At 47.7% G+C, this 18,037-nt stretch overlaps 1 protein-coding gene and 1 long non-coding RNA gene across 2 annotated transcripts in view; both read left to right on the top strand.

The window, feature by feature from the left end:
• LOC310696755 overlaps positions 1-17,567 on the top strand; it is a 114,471-nt gene extending 96,904 nt beyond the window's left edge. Inside the window, exon 2 of the long non-coding RNA XR_014520712.1 lies at positions 16,674-17,567. This is a non-coding gene — a long non-coding RNA (uncharacterized lncRNA). The remainder of the gene's footprint in view (positions 1-16,673) is intronic.
• LOC310696742 (uncharacterized protein) lies at positions 3,335-17,567 on the top strand. The gene is made up of 5 exons (XM_083482669.1): positions 3,335-3,683; positions 8,303-8,471; positions 12,575-12,752; positions 12,838-12,909; positions 16,441-17,567. The coding sequence occupies exons 1-5, from the start codon at positions 3,617-3,619 to the stop codon at positions 16,603-16,605; spliced, it is 651 nt and encodes a 216-aa protein (XP_083338795.1). The 5' UTR covers positions 3,335-3,616; the 3' UTR covers positions 16,606-17,567.
• Positions 17,568-18,037: the final 470 nt, after the last annotated feature.

The following is an 18,037-nucleotide window of genomic DNA, read 5'->3' as shown; positions in this document are numbered from 1 at the left end:
ACCACAGTGCTTTTTCACCTAAACACTATTCTGTGAATATTTCATTTAAAAAAAAAAATGGCAAAAGGTGTTTTAAAAGCTTGAAGAAAAAGCCCTAGTAAAATGGCACCATTGTGTCAATAGTAGGGTTGGCATATCTGGACACCTCCAAAATTGTTAAGCTTTTTTCGCAACATCCTCCCACCTTTGAAATCCCAGGTGTATGGCAGCTCTGGTCAATAGTGAAGGTGTGCCTAAGAGCTTTAACATATGGCCTGTTTATTCATGCATCCTGATTTACTTACACAAAGCTTATGTGGTTCTTACATCATTATATCCAATATTCATTGAGCATTTGCTCTGATTTGTTTCCTGGGCTGTTATATGGCGGTGAGCATTCAGCCTGCGTTCATCCTGATCTGTTTGCAGGATGTCTACACATGTTCTCATTAGTAATTCCTTAGTCCCACACTTTTCTGTGCAATTCCTCATCATTTTCCAACCCCCAAACATCTGTTTGCTTTAAATGGATTTGTTGCACCTGGGTGACGCAGCCCTGCAATCTACTTATGCACTGACAGTCTGGAGGCTCTCAAAGTAGTTTTGTAGGCAAGGCTTATCTGTTGCTCTTTCTTTCTCAGGACAGTGCCTTGTGACAATGAGGCATTCATTTCAAGTTAATTGGGGAAATGGGAGTTGCCGTCTCTTCCCCTGAGACAAGTACTGTTAGTTTTCTGACACATTTAAAAAGTCATTTTCTTATGGTCTCTCTGAGTGTCCCTTATTTTGGAGTTCTTCCCATAGCTCACCTGCCCATTATTTCACTGCACTTGCCAAAATGGAAGGGGAACCCCAGGCTCAGACAACAAACTTCTGGGATTCAGGCCTTAGCACGGAAAGTGCCCAGTGGTCCTGACTAAGTGGTGTGATTTTCAAAATGCACAGAAAATCCAAAAACAAATAGGCCCAGATGATTGCTAGATTACCATACTTCATTCAGAAAATCCACTCAAAAAGAGAGAGAAATCCTAAATATGTTGGAATATGCCTACACATGTTGTACGTGAATGTTACATCCTTGTGTGGCCATCAGGGGTCTCAAGAGTGGAGCAGGCACAACCTCACTCCCCTCCACACATCATAGGCCAAATCGGGAGAGATATTGTTTGAGACAGCCTTTTATCCCCAACTAAGATCTTGAGATCTTGCTGCTGCTAAAGGCTCTGGGAGGTAGGGGCACTTTTGCGTCTTGTTTTTAAAGGGTAAGTCTCCAGGTTAGTAGCAGAAACAAAGCGTATTTAAGTGCTGGCCAGGAGGGAGAATTTCACTGCTATTTTTCTCTGCCTCCCTGGTTGTGCATTCAGACAGGCAGATCTTCTTCGCTAGTCCTCCTCATGCATGTCTGGAGGGAGATTTTGTTCTTGAAAAGGAAACTGCCATGCAGGTGGAGCGAAGCTAGATGAAGAAGAAAATCTCTGGATCTGTGCCTCTGGGGCAAACCCGGGCAAGCCCAGGAATCCTGCCCTGCAGCCTGCTGCTTTAAACTTGCTGGTTCCCTTCCCCACCTCCTTCCCAGTCCACTCAGAAGTCCAGACTTCCAGACTCCTCACCCTCACCCACTAGACTCCACTCCTTCCTAACAAAACAGCTGCCTCTGGGGCAGGATGGGGCGTGCCAGGGGAGACAGGCCTGCTGGTCCAACCCAGGCCTGCCATCTTCCCTCCCTCAGGCAAGCCAGGGTGGAGAAGGCTCGTGGAATGCAGCCCGACTGCTTCCAAGGGTGTGGGGCAGCCAGCCCTGACACGCGCCCCAAGTCACTGGGCTCGCTTGGCTCGTGGCTTCCCTCACGCCAGGACTGGGTGGGGCCCCCTCCCTTTAACCTCTCTGTTGCCAGAGCCTGCCACCCTTTCCTGGGCTGTTTCCACAAACTTCCCTGAGCTAAGAACCAGGGAGCCCCCTCCCCCTGCTTGGACCCTGTCCGCTGCCATGAATTCCCTCTCCGCCTCCGTCCTCCAGCTGCTGTGGGTGCAGAGTCTTGCCTTACAGGGTTGTTGGGAAGGCTGCAACCAGATAATGCAAGAGAAACCGCTTGAACATTCTGCAGTACAGTAAAAAAAATCAGTTTCCAAAATACAGGTACCCCACAAGCTTCCCACAGAGCGCAAGCCAACTTCTGTTCTCTCCTCCGATCTCTTCTCTTTCTGTCACATGCACCTCTATTCTCCCAGTTCAGTAGCACCCCAGATTTCCACCCAGAATTCAACCCTGCCTCCACCTCATTACATACATTCCCATCACCTCATCACTACCTAAGTGGTGGGTGGGGGACGCATAGCACATGCCTTAGCTCAGAGCAGATTACGGGGGGGGGGGGTTTGAATTTGGTTTGACACAATCCTCGTGCCTGCTCTGATCCCCTCTAGATTCTCAGAAGCACACATCTCAAACATTTCTCCCAGGCTTCAATGCCATACCCACTCCCATGGGGGTAGCCAAAGGGGGCAGGGAGGGGCAGCTGCCCCCCATCAATAAAAATCAATAAAAATACATAGCTAACTGAGGTCCTGGCTACGCCCATGCCCACTCCCCATTCTTCATGCATTCAAAGGATGGACCTCTGAGACCCTTTCCTGCCATCCGTCCCTTTATGTACAGTGGTACCTTGGGTTACATACACTTCAGGTTACAGACTCTGCTAACCCAGAAATAGTACCTCGGGTTAAGAACTTTGCTTCAGGATGAGAACATAAATCTGGTGCTCTGGTGGCAAGGTGGCAGCAGGAGGCCCCATTAGCTAAAGTGGTGCTTCAGGTTAAGAACAGTTTCAGGTTAAGAATGGACCTCCGGAACGAATTAAGTACATAACCAGAGGTACCACTGTATTTGACTGATCAACTAATACCAAATTAGAAATGAAAACTGATATAGGCTTTAAAAAGTGTGAAACAAGTAAATTGCTTGTTTTGAGATCAACCGTATGATGTACAAAGCAGCAATCAAAGTATAAAATGCAAACTGTAACACCCCCACAGACACTGAGATTAGCAGATCAGAATCTCCCCAAATTTATGCTCAAACCCCTTATCCCCCCCCCCCAAAGTGCTTCCTTGCTCTTCCAGCATTTGTCAATGGAAGCTCTGTACAGCTCATCCCCTTGGAATATCCCCCTCCCCGCCATCTGCTGCACACCTGCCTGCCTCTTGGGGGGGCCCTGCACTCTCTTCCCCCTCCCCACAAGGGTGTGACATAGTGCACAGACACACACACACTTGCCCTGAGGGGCTAACAAGAGAGGGGAGAGGAGGGTGTCGGGCCTGTTAGAACTGGCCAATTCTAGCCCCACCTCTCTGCCTCTGCTAGGTAGAAATCCAAAAGTTCAAGAAGGGATGCTGTGGGTGGTGACGGAAAGTTGCACTCTTCGAAGAACAACCTGTTGGGTCCAGAGAACTGGTGGTCCCCTTCAGCCCTGGGGAGAAAAGGGGGCGCATTCAGAGCCTCCCTTTGCTGGAGTAGAGAAAGATCTCGAAATACCCACAGCTTGAGCAGATTAAACATCTAGATTCAGGGTGGCCCTGCTTTCTGCAGCGAATTTCTCTCGAACAAGCGGCAACTCTCCTGTGAGGACCTCCCAGCAGAGATGGCCTTGGCTGATCTTCACTACACCACAGGCATCAGCAGTGGATTCAAGGTCTACATCTTGGAAGGTGAGTCCCACAAACCCTTGCCTTTAATGCAGTTTGTGTGCAACTTCCAGTGCTCCCTTTTGCAGCCGCAGAGGCAGTGGGATGTAGCAGTTAAAATGAGCACATCCCCTTTAACCTGGCTGAGTGCTGAGCCTAATGCTGCACACGGATCCCTGTTCCTGCTACACCACGTATCAGCCATTTCCTGAGGGCATGAAAAGCAATTGCAGGCTCCAGCTGCGCTCGGCCTGGGAGAGGCAGCCCCCTGCCTGCCACCATCTCGGCTCTTCCAGGTGTCCCCACTTCGATTCTCCTCAGTGGCCCACTTCACAGGGCCGGCCACTCTAACACTGCCTTGCTCCACCCCCCCACCCTTAGAGGTGCATATTAGAGTGGAAGTATATTGGGGGAGAGAAAATTTTCCATTTTTAATTTGAATCTGCTTGCAGTATTTCGTTCACACATTCACCTCCTTCTGATTTTTCAATATGCATACTTTTATTTTTATTTGTTTTATAGGTTTATAGGCTGCCTTTTGAAAAAGGAAAACAGTTTATCCCCACCAGCTGGTGGTTCCTTTTAGATTTGCACACATTACTCTTGTCTGTGTCTATCCTCCTTCCCCCACTGTTGTCTTCACATTTGGATTGTATGCTCTCTGGGGCAGAGGCTTCTGTCTTTTACAGTGATTATGGTAACACACCATGTGCTCATCTTGACTGCAGCCCACAAAAATAAGGGGTGTTAGAATCCCCTTTGGGTGGGGGAAGTGTTCTGTCTTAGAGCAGGAACAGTGGGGTTCAGCTAGGGAAGGGGGTCAAAAAAGGGATCCTTGGCACATTGAGACCTATCGGATGTATTGCATCAGTAGCTTTCATGGACTTGAACTCACTTTGGCAGATCCAGGCAGTATTGTCCTCAGTTTCACGCCTATGATGTGAAGTTGGCTCTCATCCCCAATAGCTTTCCCCACCACACATCTGGGCAAGCGCTCTGAAACAAGCGAGAACTGGCATGAATATGGGACAGGGTGCACTGCTAATTAACTAATCCCACAACCTACGAACGCAGGTCTAGAGGCACATTGCATACAGAAATGGTGTCGGGTGCCACACCAGTACCTGTCTGAACAGGAACCATTAGTCAATGCCATTGCTCCACCCACTTTGAAAAAAGGAAGGAGCATTCAGCCCAGACATTTTCTTTGAGGTCCAGACTTATGCGCTCAGAAAAGGCAAGTGGCATTGCCGACCTAGAGCTGCACATAGAATGCAGATGGAGGGAACTGCGCATGTATTTGAATGGTTGGCCTTAAAAGGGATATCAGGGATGGGGAAACTGTGGCCCCCCAGATGCCTTTGGAATACAGCTCCCATTACCCCCTGACCTTCGGTCACGCTGTCAGGGATGGGGAAACACGCTGGCAGGGGATGATGGGAGCTTGAGTCCCAACAACCTCAGGGGGGGGGGCGACAGGTTCCCCATCCCTCATCCCTGTTTGAAATAAATAAATAAATGGATGAATCAATGAATGAATGAAAGCCAAGTCTCCCTGCACATAGACACCTAGCATGGCTCAGCTAGGCTCTTTTCCCAAATGTGCTCATTTCTTATGGGTATAGGATTTTTAATTCCTTTTTTTCTTTTTCTTTTTTGAATGAGGGGCATTCAGAATGGGATCTGCACCCTGAGGCAGTTCAGTCCTAGGAGGGCGATAGCAAGTCCTTTTTCTGCATCTGCCCTAAGACTTAGAGTGTTGCCATTCTCAACAGGCTCATTCAGAGCAGCTGATCCTCACAAGCCTCAAGTGCAGCCCAGACAGCTGCTCTAGTCATCATGGCAAACAGGAGGCAGCCCCACCTGGGGGGTGGAGAAGTGCTGCTGCTCAAAACTCCCCGGGTCTTTTGGGTCTGTGGCCAAGCAGGAGAGCGTAGCAGTGCATTGCGAAATCAGACTGGCCCTGTGGCACTGTCTAGAAGCCTAATAAAAGTGAAGATCATGTTTCCCACAGGAGTGGGTGGGGTGGTGGGGTGGGGTGGTAAAGCTTGTATTCTGTGAACCGCCTGACACCCCTGGGTATAGGGTGGTATATAAATTTAATAAATAATAATAATAATAATCCCTGACAGGTGCCAGACAAAGTCAGTGTAGGAGTTTTTTAAAAAAGTTAAACATCTGCATCTCAGGGGGAAAGCATCTGAAAACAGAACTTGGAAAGGCGGTCATTTTGTGGAATTTGTTGACACCTGAGTATCTTTCCCTTTTGTTTCTGAAATCTTCATGGCTACAAAGTCAGCACAGACTATTCCCTTTATCTTCAGTCTTGGAGAAAAGCAGAAGGGAAACTTGAAGGAAGTCCAGAGCTTTCATTCCAGCCATCTCTGATTAAAGGATTCTTGGTAGCAAGATCAGAAAGACCCCTCCTGGACAGCTGCTACCATTCAGTCCACACCATGTAGAGAGAGACATGCACACCAGAGCAAGGGCTTTGTGACCTCCGCACTAAACAATAAAATAAAATTCTGCATCCAGACAATCTGAATCCTACATTTTAAGAAATGAATGTTGATGCCTGATATGTTGCTTGTGCCCTTTTTTTAGACTCTCATTTAGCATAATTTATTCTTCAGTGTTTCCCTTCCTGCATAGTTTCTAGTCATGGGGAGGAGCGATGTCAGGCACCACTTTTAACCACAGGAAATCAAGGTTAACCACTTCTCTGGCATTTCCAAATGTGTTGCTCACACCTGTTTTTAGATGAAAGCAGAGATTCTCCAGATGTGGTGCCCAGTGCCATGTTCTGCGCCTTTTCTGCGCTCCTGTGGAATCATGGCAGGCACACACTCAAGAAAACAGACACACGCTTATAACACGGCTGCTTTTCGTAATAAGCATCCCTGCCAGAGCCACAAAGCCTGACATTATTGTACACTGCTGAATGCTCTAGTCTGTCCGCTGCCTTCATTTGTTCTGCAAGAGCCTCTTCTGGGCAAAAGCCCCAGTGGTGTTTGTCCTTTTGGTTATGGATATAGCAGATTACACAGGATGTTATCAACAGTTCAAAATTGACTTCCCCCAGTGCAGTATGTGAAGCAGCACTTTAGTATTCATGCTCATGCATGTACTTGCACAAGCACTTGAATCAAGATGTATCCAGCCCTCTACTCCTTAGGCCCTCCAGTCCTAAACCTGCTTACCTGGGAGTAAGTCCCATTGAATTCAATGGGGATTACTGCTGAGACAACGTGTAGGATTGCACTGTTGCTGGACTCCCATTTCCCCTGACTGTTGCCCATAACTGTGGGAGCTGATGGGAGCTGGAGTGCAATAGCATTCTTTGCTCTAGAGGCTCTGAGAAGGGGGTTCAGCCTCAAAGACTGACAGCTGTTGCTGTCTCATGCTGAGCAATCTTTTAAGAAGCCCTGCTATAAGGCTGTTTTCTGCAGATGCAATAGAGGCGATGAAGAAGGTCCTCTTTGCCATCACCGTCGCCACTTGGTAGGCTCAACATTGAGCTCTAACCCGTGATCTGGTCCGATTTCCGCCACCAGCACTCTAGCCGTCTCAGCAATTGTTTCATCACCCTCAGCTCCGGGAGAAACTGAGGGAGAAGACACTTCGGAGCCAGTCAATAGCCCTGGTTAACTCCGTATTCCAATGGGTCACCGGGCAATCAGCTGAAAGGCAATCAACATGGGATAAAGCATCCCCTACCACTCTCTGGAAACCGTTTGGATCCATTAAGTGGCGGGGGCGGACCATCCGAATCAGTCCCACCTCCCTGCAGAGGGGAAGGGTCTCAGAGAAATCCAGTTGCACCAGGAAGTGATCTGACCATGGCACTTCTTTTGTTTTGCTTTTACTTAGTGTCAGATCACCAACATCCATAGAGGTGAACACCAGGTCTAAGACATGTCCGCGGCTATGAGTTGGGCCAGACTTATTCAGGGACAGCCCCATGGAGGCCATGCTTTCCACGAAGTCCCGAGTGGCCCCTTGTAAGGTCGTGTTGGCATGGATGTTAAAATCCCCTAGGATAAGGTTACCAGGCATCCCCATTTCCCGGGGACAGTCCCTGGATTTACAAATCAGTCCCCATACAAAATCCATTGAAGTTGACTAGTGTCCCCGGATTCATTGAAAACAATCTGGTAACCTTACCCTAGGACAACCAAACTAGGTGTCTCCAGGAGCACATCCATCACGACCTGAAGCAGCTCAGGCAGGGACTCCTTGATGCAGGATCCCTGACCTTCTCTGGGTCTCCATGACCTCTGCCCAGTCACCATTGCATAATGGGAAACCAGCCAACTTGCTTTCTGCCAGTGCCAGGTCCATTCTTGCTCTCATGCCCACAACACCCAGGGCCAGCCCCAGACATTTTGGTACCTGAGGTGAACCACAAAATGGTGCCCCCTTCTCACCAGGAAAGAAGGGAGGAGTGAAGCTCAACACCAGGAGCCTTGGGGGATAAAGACCTACAGCGGGATCCACTGCCTCCGGGGACCTTGCTGCCTGAGGCGGTTGCCTTGCCTTGCCTCGTGGGTGAGCCATCCCTGACGGCACCCCCACGCAAGCGTTCCCGTCCACCCTGCTGTCAAGTTGCACTGCAAGATGTTTCATTGGCGCTCTCTTTCCAGGTCAGTCGTCTTTCGAGAACGAGCCGAGGTTCCCCCGCTTCCCAGCCCATCGGCTGCCTGTCTATGCCATCAAACGCAAGCCCAGTGTGGATGTGAGAAGCCCTGAACGGAGCTTGCATGGGCAGAGGGCGTCGAAAGTCAAGCGATCGACTTGCGGGCCTGTGGCAGCGTGAGTGACCTTGAGGACCACCAGGGGGCGTTGTAGCATAAGGGCTCAGCATTTTTGAAGCAACTTTTGAAATGTTTGGGCTCCGGCCTCTGGCAACCCTTAAAACAGCCCTGCAAGGTGTGTCAGTCTGCCCCTCACCATGGTGCTCATGGCCAGCCAAGGGTGACACAAGACTTGCTGATTTATAGGGTTCTGACATCCGGTTGCGTCACAGTCTCCAGGCACAGCTTCGCTCTTTAAAGCTCCATGTCCAAGAGGCTTTGGGTTTTTGCCCTGGCACTTCCCCTAGGAAAACCCCCGTTTTACCAGTGAATCAGAGCAAATGGTTCTCCATAGAAAACTGCTGGTTTTGCCAGGGTAGGGGCAGAAACAATGGCTTCAAGTTGTAAGACAGGAGGTTCTGACTTAACACCAGAAAGAACTTTCTAACATTAAGAGCTGTTTGACAGTGGAACAGTCTCCCTCAGGAGGTGGTGGACTCTCCTTCCTTGGAGCTTTCTAAGCAGAGGTTGGATGATGCTTTTCTTGTATGATGATCTAGTTGAGAGTCCTGCCTTGCAGGGGGTTGGACTAGATGACCCTTGGGGTACCCCCCACTTCGTGATGCTATTATTCTCTCCCAGCCCTACCTGGAGATGCTGGGACTGAACTAGGGGTCTCTGCATGCAAAACAGGTGCTGTGGCGCTTCCTCTAATCCCGCCAGCTCCCCGTTGCGCAAGAAGAGTGAGCCCACACTGCACAGTCCCAGGGCAGGGTTTCCTGTCTGCCTTCTGGGCGCTCTGTGCTGGGTGCTGCCCAAGTCACAAACAGATTCTTGCCACTAACAGGTTGACGGTTGAACAGCTAAAGCTCTGAACCGCGCCTAGAAAATACTGTCTGCAGTCCCGGTGGAGCTATGTGTAGTGGGGACGTTGTTAGGAGAAGACAACGCAGGAAGCAAAATGGGTGTAAAAGCGTAGATATATGAACATACAGGATTTGATTTATTATAATTATGAAGACAGCTTTACCATGTTTTATCCAATTTCTCCTAATGCTTTATCCAATTTTTCCTACTCTTGTGGAGTAGGTCACTGTTATTCCCATTTCATAGATGGGGAAAATGAGCCTTGAGTCCAGAGATCATGATTTGCCCTCACCTAGTCCATCTTTCAATAAGCACTGAAGGCCACTACTTTTGCAAAACATGTTTTTATTCTGAATTAATTTGCTCTAACATCTGCTTTTAGAGCTATGCAGTTGCTGGCATACGTTAGAATCCCCGATGCACTGATAAATGTGAGAGAAGCAGTGCAGCACAGTGGTTAGCGTGCTGGACTAGAACTTGAGAGCCCAGGATTCAAATTCTCCCTCAGCCATGAAGCTCACTGGGTCACCTGGGGCCCATCCTATTTTCAGACTAACCTACCTCACAGGATTGTTGTGAGGATAAAATGGACGCTGTACTCTGTAAAAACCACGTGCACTGTCTGGAGGCCCTTGGAGGAGGGGTGAGATATAAATGTAGTGTAGAAAGTGAAAAGCCCTTCCTTATCCCCAGGGCTATTTTTCTAGAAAAAGAGGTGCTGGAACTCACCACACCTTGCTCTCTTAGCATGGCAAAGGCACCAAAAAGCCCTGCTCATTCCCACCCTTCAGTCTAGGTCGCCGCGTTAGTCTGACACAGTCAAAATATATATAAAAAATAAAGAAATTGTCCAGAGGCACCTAAGAGACCAACGAAGTTTGTTCTTGGTATAAGCTTTCTGAAGAAGTGTGTATGCGCACAAAAGCTTATACCAAGAACAAACTTCGTTGGTCTCTTAGGTGCCTCTGGACAATTACTTTTTTTATATATTTCCACTCTTCAGTGGTTAGAGTATTGGACCCGAGAGACCAAGGTTCAAATCCTCCCTCAGCCATGAAGCTCACTATCTAGTCATCCTCAGGCCAGTCCCAATCTCTCAGCCTGACCTACCTCACAAAGTAGTTGTGAAGATTAAATGCGCAGAAGGATAGTCATGTTTGCCACAGTGCGCTTCTTGGAGGAACAGTGGCATACAAATGTACAAACGCACAACTTTATCAAATGTATTCAGAGTAGAAGACTAAATTTCTTTTGTAAATTAGGCATTATATTTTCTGTAGTTAAGCCTAAGGGTGCACATATTTATAGGCATGCCAATTGTCTGGAAACGATGGTTTCCTATTTTTAAATGGTCCCAGTTCCATGGGGACCAGGCGCATTTTAACTGGGAAGGAAGAGCCTTGGGCAACTCATTAATTTCTCAGCTTCAGTCCCTCAAGTGTAGAATGAATAAGCTGTATAGACTATTTTATATTAATTGTTTAGGTTGTGCTTATATTTAAAACAAAACTGGGGGTAGGGATGAATACAAGCCGTAGTTCTGTCTGTGGGTATAAAGCTGTAGTTAAAATGACTTACAGGGTGACACCCACATTACTGGGTGGCCTCTTCAAGATGCTCTGAGACATATTCTGAAGTCTCGTCTCTCCAGATGCCACCTTCTCCTCTGCCAGTGCATGAAGACTAACAGAAGACATGGGTTTCTGCTCTCCTCCCAGTTTATTGTCACAACAACCCTGTGATCAGGCTGAGAAACGGGACTGGTCCAACGTCTCCCAGAGAGCTTCATCTAGCCGCCTCCTGACCAGCAAGTTCTAGCACAGGGTCACTGCTTAGCCTGGCATCCAAGTGGCAGAGAATTGCCAAGAGATCTAGTGTGGGGTCAGGCATGCCTCCTTCCGCATTGCAGACAGGGCTTAACTTCCACAGGGAAAGTGACAAAGTGCAAGACTTTAAGGAAGAAACATGACGCTCCATCCCTAATCCCTGAAGTGAGGGGGGGTGAGGGGAGAGCACTTTGCACCACTTCTTCACTGCTGTTTCCTGTGATGTGAGGCTAAGACCCCGGATTCCAAAGAGAGACTCTCTAGATTATTATTATTATTAATTAATTAATTAATCAAATGTACGAAGAATGGATGTTTTTGAATTATGGTGCTGGAGGAGACTCTTGAGAGTCCCATGGACTGCAAGAAGATCAAACCTATCCATTCTTCAGGAAATCAGCCCTGAGTGCTCACTGGAAGGACAGATCCTGAAGCTGAGGCTCCAATGGAAAAGACCCTGATGTTGGGAAAGATGGAGGGCACAAGGAGAAGGGGATGACAGAGGACGAGATGGTGGGACAGTGTTCTCAAAGCTACAAACATGAGTCTGACCAAACTGAGGGAGGCAGTGGAAGACAGGAGTGCCTGGCGTGCTCTGGTCCAGGGGGCCACGAAGAGTCGGACACGACTAAACGACTAAACAACAACAAATATGCTAACTTTCATCCATAGATCTCAAGGCAGTTCACAGCATGGCAATTGGCCCTCAAATAGGCTGTGGCTCCGTGCAGGAGCAGATTTCACATATGGATTAATCTAGCCCTGTAATCCAGTATCATTTGTACAGCGGCGGAGCATGTGCCCGCCCTGCCCAGGGCGGGTGCACTCCTGAGGAGGCGAGGCACAGAGGGGGCCTCCCAGGTGTGGGATAGCTGCTCGGGTGCACAGAGCGGCGCACGCACCCTCCATACTGAAGTGGTTTTCAACCAGTGTGCCGTGGCACCCTGAGGTGCCTTGAATGATGGTCCAGGGTGCCGCGGGCAACACTGGCCTCTGTCCCTCTTTCCTCCCCTCTGATGCCCTCTCTTGTCTCTGCCTCCTAAAGGCTTGCACAGCTGTTTGTTGCAGCAGTCCTGGCTACAAGCTCCCCAGGCGAAGGGTGCCTCTTGGGGTGGCCAGGGGGTGCTTCCCTGGCCCCTGTGGGGCAGTGTGAGGAGGCACCTCTCTTTGGGGCGGGGGGAGGGAGTAGTAGTTGCCCTGAGGACTCCCAAGGAGAGAAGAGGAGGCTGAGGGAACACTCCACAAGGGAGGGTGTTTGAAAAAGGGTGAGGGTCTGCCAGTTCTGTGGACAAGGGGTGCTATAACTGGGCTCTTGAGCCCCACAGGGGTGCTGCAGAAAGAATGTAGGTGGTTAAGGGAGCCATGGACTCAGAAAGGTTGGAAACCTCCGATATACTGTATAGGTGACGCTTTCTATCTCTCCCTTCAGCTCCCTGGAACAGAGGGTTCCTCCTGTTGCACAGATCCCAATTGCTGTTCCCTGTGTCACCACGTCCAGACCTGAGCCTTGCAGAGACTCTCAAGCGCTTCACCCATCCTGCCCACATAAATGCCCCCTGAGGAAGCCCCTCCTGGAGCCAGCCCTCACTGTCTCCCAGTTGCAGCAGGTAAGTCCTGGCTAAGCGCTCCTTCCACCTTCACTGTGTTGTTCCTCATCTCCAGCTCAAAACACCTCTTTCCCTGATCTTTCAGATGCGGCCTTCAGTTATCACCTGCGCACCCCGCCGGAGCCGGCCAGAGAAACCTGAAAGCACCAGCCCTGCAGTGAGTCCCCATTTCCCCTTCTCTCTCTCTCTCTCTCTCTCTCTCTCTCTCTCTCTCTCTCTCCTCTCTCGCAGTCTCTTCCCCAACCTGCTGACTAAGGATTGATGGGAGTTGTAGTCCAAGCCACAGAGAACTAAGCTTTTCTTAGGCAGGAAGAAGGGGGTGCTTCTATTTATTTTCATTCTATTTTTGTAAAGTTTTACATTATTATTTCATGTTATAATGTATATAAAACAGAGATGCCAATTATAACACCAAATGACCTGCTTATTGAGCATTCATCCTGATTTGTTTGCAGGCAGATCATACAATGTTGGATATTTAGTAAGCATCCATTCTCATTTATTTGTGGGAAGATTAGAGGATGGTTGCATCAAACCATCAAATTCCTGACCTGCTACTTTCCTTATTGCAAAAAATCTGATCTCTTAAGTGGGTTTGTTGCGCAAGACCTCCCAATCAATTATAATGGTGCGACCTAAATGTGTCAGTACAGTGGTACCTCAGGTTACATACGCTTCAGGTTACAGACTCCGCTAACCCAGAAATATTACCTCGGGTTAAGAACTTTGCTTCAGGATGAGAACAGAAATCGTGCTCCGGCGGCGCAGCGGCAGCAGGAGGCCCCATTAGCTAAAGTGGTGCTTCAGGTTAAGAACAGTTTCAGGTTAAGTATGGACCTCCGGAACTAATTAAGTACTTAACCCGAGGTACCACTGTATGTGATTGAACCCAACCCTAAAACAGGAGCTGCCTGGGACTTCCGGGGTGGCGCCATCGGTAATGGCGGATTCCCTCTGATCCGGAGGGACTGGCTCCACAGAAAACAGGTCTGTTCCGCTACGGCGAAGCAGGGACCCTTAAAAAAATCACAGGTGGATGAAGCCTGTGACCATGGGACTCGGCGGGCACCTTTCGCGCGCCCCCAATCCGTAAAGGAACCCAATTACGGGCTCCAGAGCGAAGAGGGGTTAGTGGCGCGGTGCTGAAAGTCAACTGCTTCTTCCGTGGAGCGAAGCTGCACAGCCGTTGCCGGAGAGCGCTACCTTTTTCCTGGGACAATTTGACTACAAAAACAACTACTCGTGAGCAGATCAAATTTGGACAATTGGACTTTAAACAACGATCTGTGAGTAGAACGGAAAATTGGATTAAGAAATTCCTCTTAATTTGGCACTGAAGCGGGAAGGTCTAAACAGGAAGTCAGCCTTCCGTTTCTTGTAGATAGATTAAAGCAAAGACATGGCAAACTAGAGTTTAGAAAATTGTTTATAAAGGATCAACTTTCATCATCTAAAACTACTGAACCCCCTTCGGAAGCAGGAGAAGAGGGGGGATTTTTTCTGGATTGTTTAAACCTGCAGAAGAGAGTGTAAAGAAAAGTAATTTTCCGCCGTCTTGAACCTGGGAGCGGGGTGTCAGGACAGACGTTTTTGGGAAGTACATTGACTATAGACAAATGTTTTTGACAGACAGTTAAAAGAAGAGAAACCTAATGATTCCATTGTTCTCTTTCGCATTTTAAAGGATCAAATATTGACAAAATATCTGAAAAAGGAAACTTTGTTGTTAGATTGATACAAATAGAAGTTCCTCCCCTAGAGGGAGCTTGTGAAACTGTTATTAAATTTGAACTGGGGAGCTTCACAGCTGCAAACAGATTAAGATCATGGGAACAGACTTCTGACCTTGCATAACAATGTATTCAGAGGCTCTGGTGCATGCTTTCTGCAAGCCAAGTGCTTTATTGGAACAGTTACATGAGAAGACGGATTTAATGACTGTTGCGATTAGAAATTTTGGACAGGTAGTGGGTATCTATATAGAGCCCACCCAGGAATCAACTCAGGAGTGTGCTCTGACAGATCAGATGAGGGAGGAGGTTGTTGCTGGACCTCGGGTGGCAGAGATGGAGGGAGCTGTGGCCCAGCAGGAACATGAGTTGTTGGATCTGACAAATGAACTTGGAAAAAGCCAGATTTGGAGAGATAGAGTTGAGTTTGGTGTGGAGATGGGGGGGCTGGATAGACCCCCCCCCCCTATGCAGGGATGTCTTGACTTTTCAAGTCTGGCAATGGGCCGTGAGTAGTTTGGGGTTGTGGGGGTCCTCAACTCTGGAGGGACCTTGAAACATGCTTTTAAATACCACATGGAGTTCAGTGTGGACTATGGAAAAGGGGCTGATCTGTCGAGAAGGGACAAAAATACTGTCAAGTTGGAGTTTCCACGAATGAAAAGACCAGGAGACAAAGTAAAGTACAGGTATAAATATGAAGAAGATCTGCGGAAGGGACATGGAGGAGACTTAAGGGCCTCGGACATAAGATTACCAGGTTAATGAACTAGATGGATGGGATAGAAAGGACTGACAAAACCCGGGACCAGGAGGAAGAGACGATGGATGAAGATTGGAAGAAAGTTTTTTTTAAAAAAAATATTTAGGATTGTTTTGTAAAATTAATGAGTATTAGAAAAATGTTGGAACGAAATTATTTGGCTTTAGCAGAAATGTTAAAAAGAACTATGCAAGAATATGTTATGGTTATGAGAAATTGGTATAAATAAGATTTAAGTTTTAAGTTTTAGGGTTTTTTATAGTAAGATAAGGTTAAAATAGATTAAGGTAATTTAATGACAGAATATTATGAAAAATGGGAAGGATTTGCTGTAATAATTAATAACTAGAATACAAAAAAGGGAGGTGTGAGGAGGTCAATGAAATTAGGTAATGACAGTTAAGGATTTGAGAATATTGGATCTGTTTTTAAATTTGTGTGGTTTATTTTTGTTTTTTGATTTTGATGTGTTATGTGTTTTGGTTTTGCTTTTTGCTTTTGATTTTTATCGATTTGTATTGTTTGATTGCTGTTTGTTTTTCCCTTGTTTTTTCTTCTTCTTTGTCTCTTTGTTTTTTTTGTAATTTTAAAATGCTTAATAAATATCATTATAAAAAAACAACAAAAAACCAGGAGTGACTTTTATGTCACTGTAACTGTCATGGCTTCTCCCAAAGGATTATGGGAATTGTAGTTTGGTCACACTGCTGAGAAATCTGTTAGAGACCCCTAGTTTTGCCAGACCCTCAACATAACTGCATTTCCCAGGGAATTCCCAAAATCTGTATATGAGGCCCCCTTTTACAGCATAATGTCAAATATTTGCTTGTGCAGAGTACATGCAGTCCTGATTCTAATTCACACACAATTCCCATATATATTTGCTCAGATAAGCGTGCTGTGCATTTGGAAGGCAGAGAGGGGATGGTAGAGGAGGACCTAGAGGAGAAGTCACAGAGGAGTTACTCCCCCCACAGAGCACCCTTTAACCACCCTGCTGCTCTCACAGCTGGGGGGGGGAGAGGTTGAGGGTTGCTTTCCATACATCTGTTCACCACCTGGTTTTCAATTCACATATGGGATTATGAGCACAGAACCAGATGCTGAGGGGGCAGGAGAGCAGGCCAGGTTATGGCTTTTTGCAGGTGTCATCAGAAGCCCATATTTCCTGACCAAACCTGTTTTTCCCCAACAGATCACCCCATCAGACCGCAGGAGCACGAGCTCTGATCCTGCCCCCCCACAGAGGCTCCATGCATGGACCACGGGCTCTGTGGGGCCTTCAGCACAAGTCAGCAGAGAAGCATCTCCTAAGCAAAGAATCCAGTGTGCAGACAAGAATCCCATCCCCAGCGCTTGAAGCTCTTTGGCTTTGACGTAGCAGGTCCCTCCTGTGTCCCTGTTGTCCAGCAATGAGGAATTCTCCAGATGTTGCTGGACTCCCGATTCCCATCAGCCTCAGGCAGGGGAGCCAGCAGGGAGAGACGATGGCAGCTGCAGTTCATCAACATCTGGAGGGCCACAGGTTCCCTGCCCATCTGTATTGGCTATCCTTGGACCCCTAAGCCCAACCCCCATCCCTTTTTATGGCCAAGTAGCTGTCCATATTCCTACACCATGTCCCTGGCTCAGTGCCCTCCTTCCCTACACCTTGTGTTCTTATTCCCCTTCTAGACCTACAAATTGAACTGCCTTTCCTGTCTCAAACCCATTTATGTGAAAACCCTGCTGGTTCCAATGGAACTGACTTCTAAGTCAGCATGCTCCTTTAACACAAGAATTGCTCTTGCCCGGTCAGATACCACGGAGGGTCCATTCCAGTCCCATTTTGCTTTCAGCTGGAGCCAGGCCAGTGCTCCTGGGAAGTGAAGATGGAGCAGGTGCAAAGGCAAGAGCCCTGTAGCGACCCGGGTTCCAGAATGGTGATGTGTACAAAGCCTAAAATTCCAGCCTCTGTGCTGTGCACAGAGACTGGAACTGGAACTGAGAACGGAAAGTCTGAAAACCTCATACGCTCCAGGAGTCCAGGTGATGTGTAGCCAGCAGGTGATGGCTAGAAACTTCCCACCTTGGTTTTCCCAGTGCAAACAAGCAGATAAATTCCAAGAAAGTACAAGAAAAGAAGAAATAGTGCCCGATCCAGCACTCATAGGAAGATCCAAGAATCACAAGTAGCCTCTGACAGAGGAATCAAACTAAGACAAAATATGGACCCTTTCGTACGTGGGACTCAGCCCTGAAGTGGAGGAGAGCCATTTTAAAAAACACATCATTTTATATTTCTCTAATTCATGAGTGTCAATAAAGTAGCGTTGAACTGTGTCTTGTGTGTGCAGTAAGATTTCTGCTTGTGGTGCTTTTGGGTTTTTTGGCCTCAAAACTCTGGGTAAAGGGTTCACGTTTGGTAACCAGCGTTGGATCTCCATTCACTTTGTAGAAGTAATTGTTGCCAATTCTGCCCGAAATTAAACCTAATGTTTAGTCCTGTTAAGCCTGTTCCATTACCATGGAGAAAGCAAGCCCTGAATTCTAGTTTATATATACTGAGAGGCCTAACAGAGACTGATGCAAAACCCAGAGGTCTCCACTTTATTGTGTCAGAGATATGTGTGTTAGATGAGTCCAGATGCAACAACCCAAATAGATGATTGTCTACCAGGACATCCCTTCCTACTCAGCTAATCACTACAATGGAATGTACTGCCCTACTATTACCTCTGCAACCTCAGCACACAGCCCAGCCCAGGAAATGCTTTTCACTCTGGAACACTTAGAACCTTTAAGAGCATTCC

The sequence above is a fragment of the Podarcis liolepis genome (genome assembly GCF_965112155.1).
Source record: "Podarcis liolepis genome assembly, chromosome: 17".
NCBI classification, from domain to species: Eukaryota; Metazoa; Chordata; class Lepidosauria; order Squamata; family Lacertidae; genus Podarcis; species Podarcis liolepis.
This window is presented reverse-complemented; position numbering and strand designations above follow the sequence as displayed.

Bases quoted from the DNA above. Each gene is read 5' to 3' on its own strand.
- LOC310696742 (XM_083482669.1), top strand. From the start codon at position 3,617: ATGGCCTTGGCTGATCTTCACTACACCACAGGCATCAGCAGTGGATTC. The intron at 8,472-12,574 runs GTGAGTGACCTT...CTCTCCCTTCAG, and splicing joins ACTTGCGGGCCTGTGGCAGC to CTCCCTGGAACAGAGGGTTC. The intron at 12,910-16,440 runs GTGAGTCCCCAT...TTTCCCCAACAG, and splicing joins CTGAAAGCACCAGCCCTGCA to ATCACCCCATCAGACCGCAG.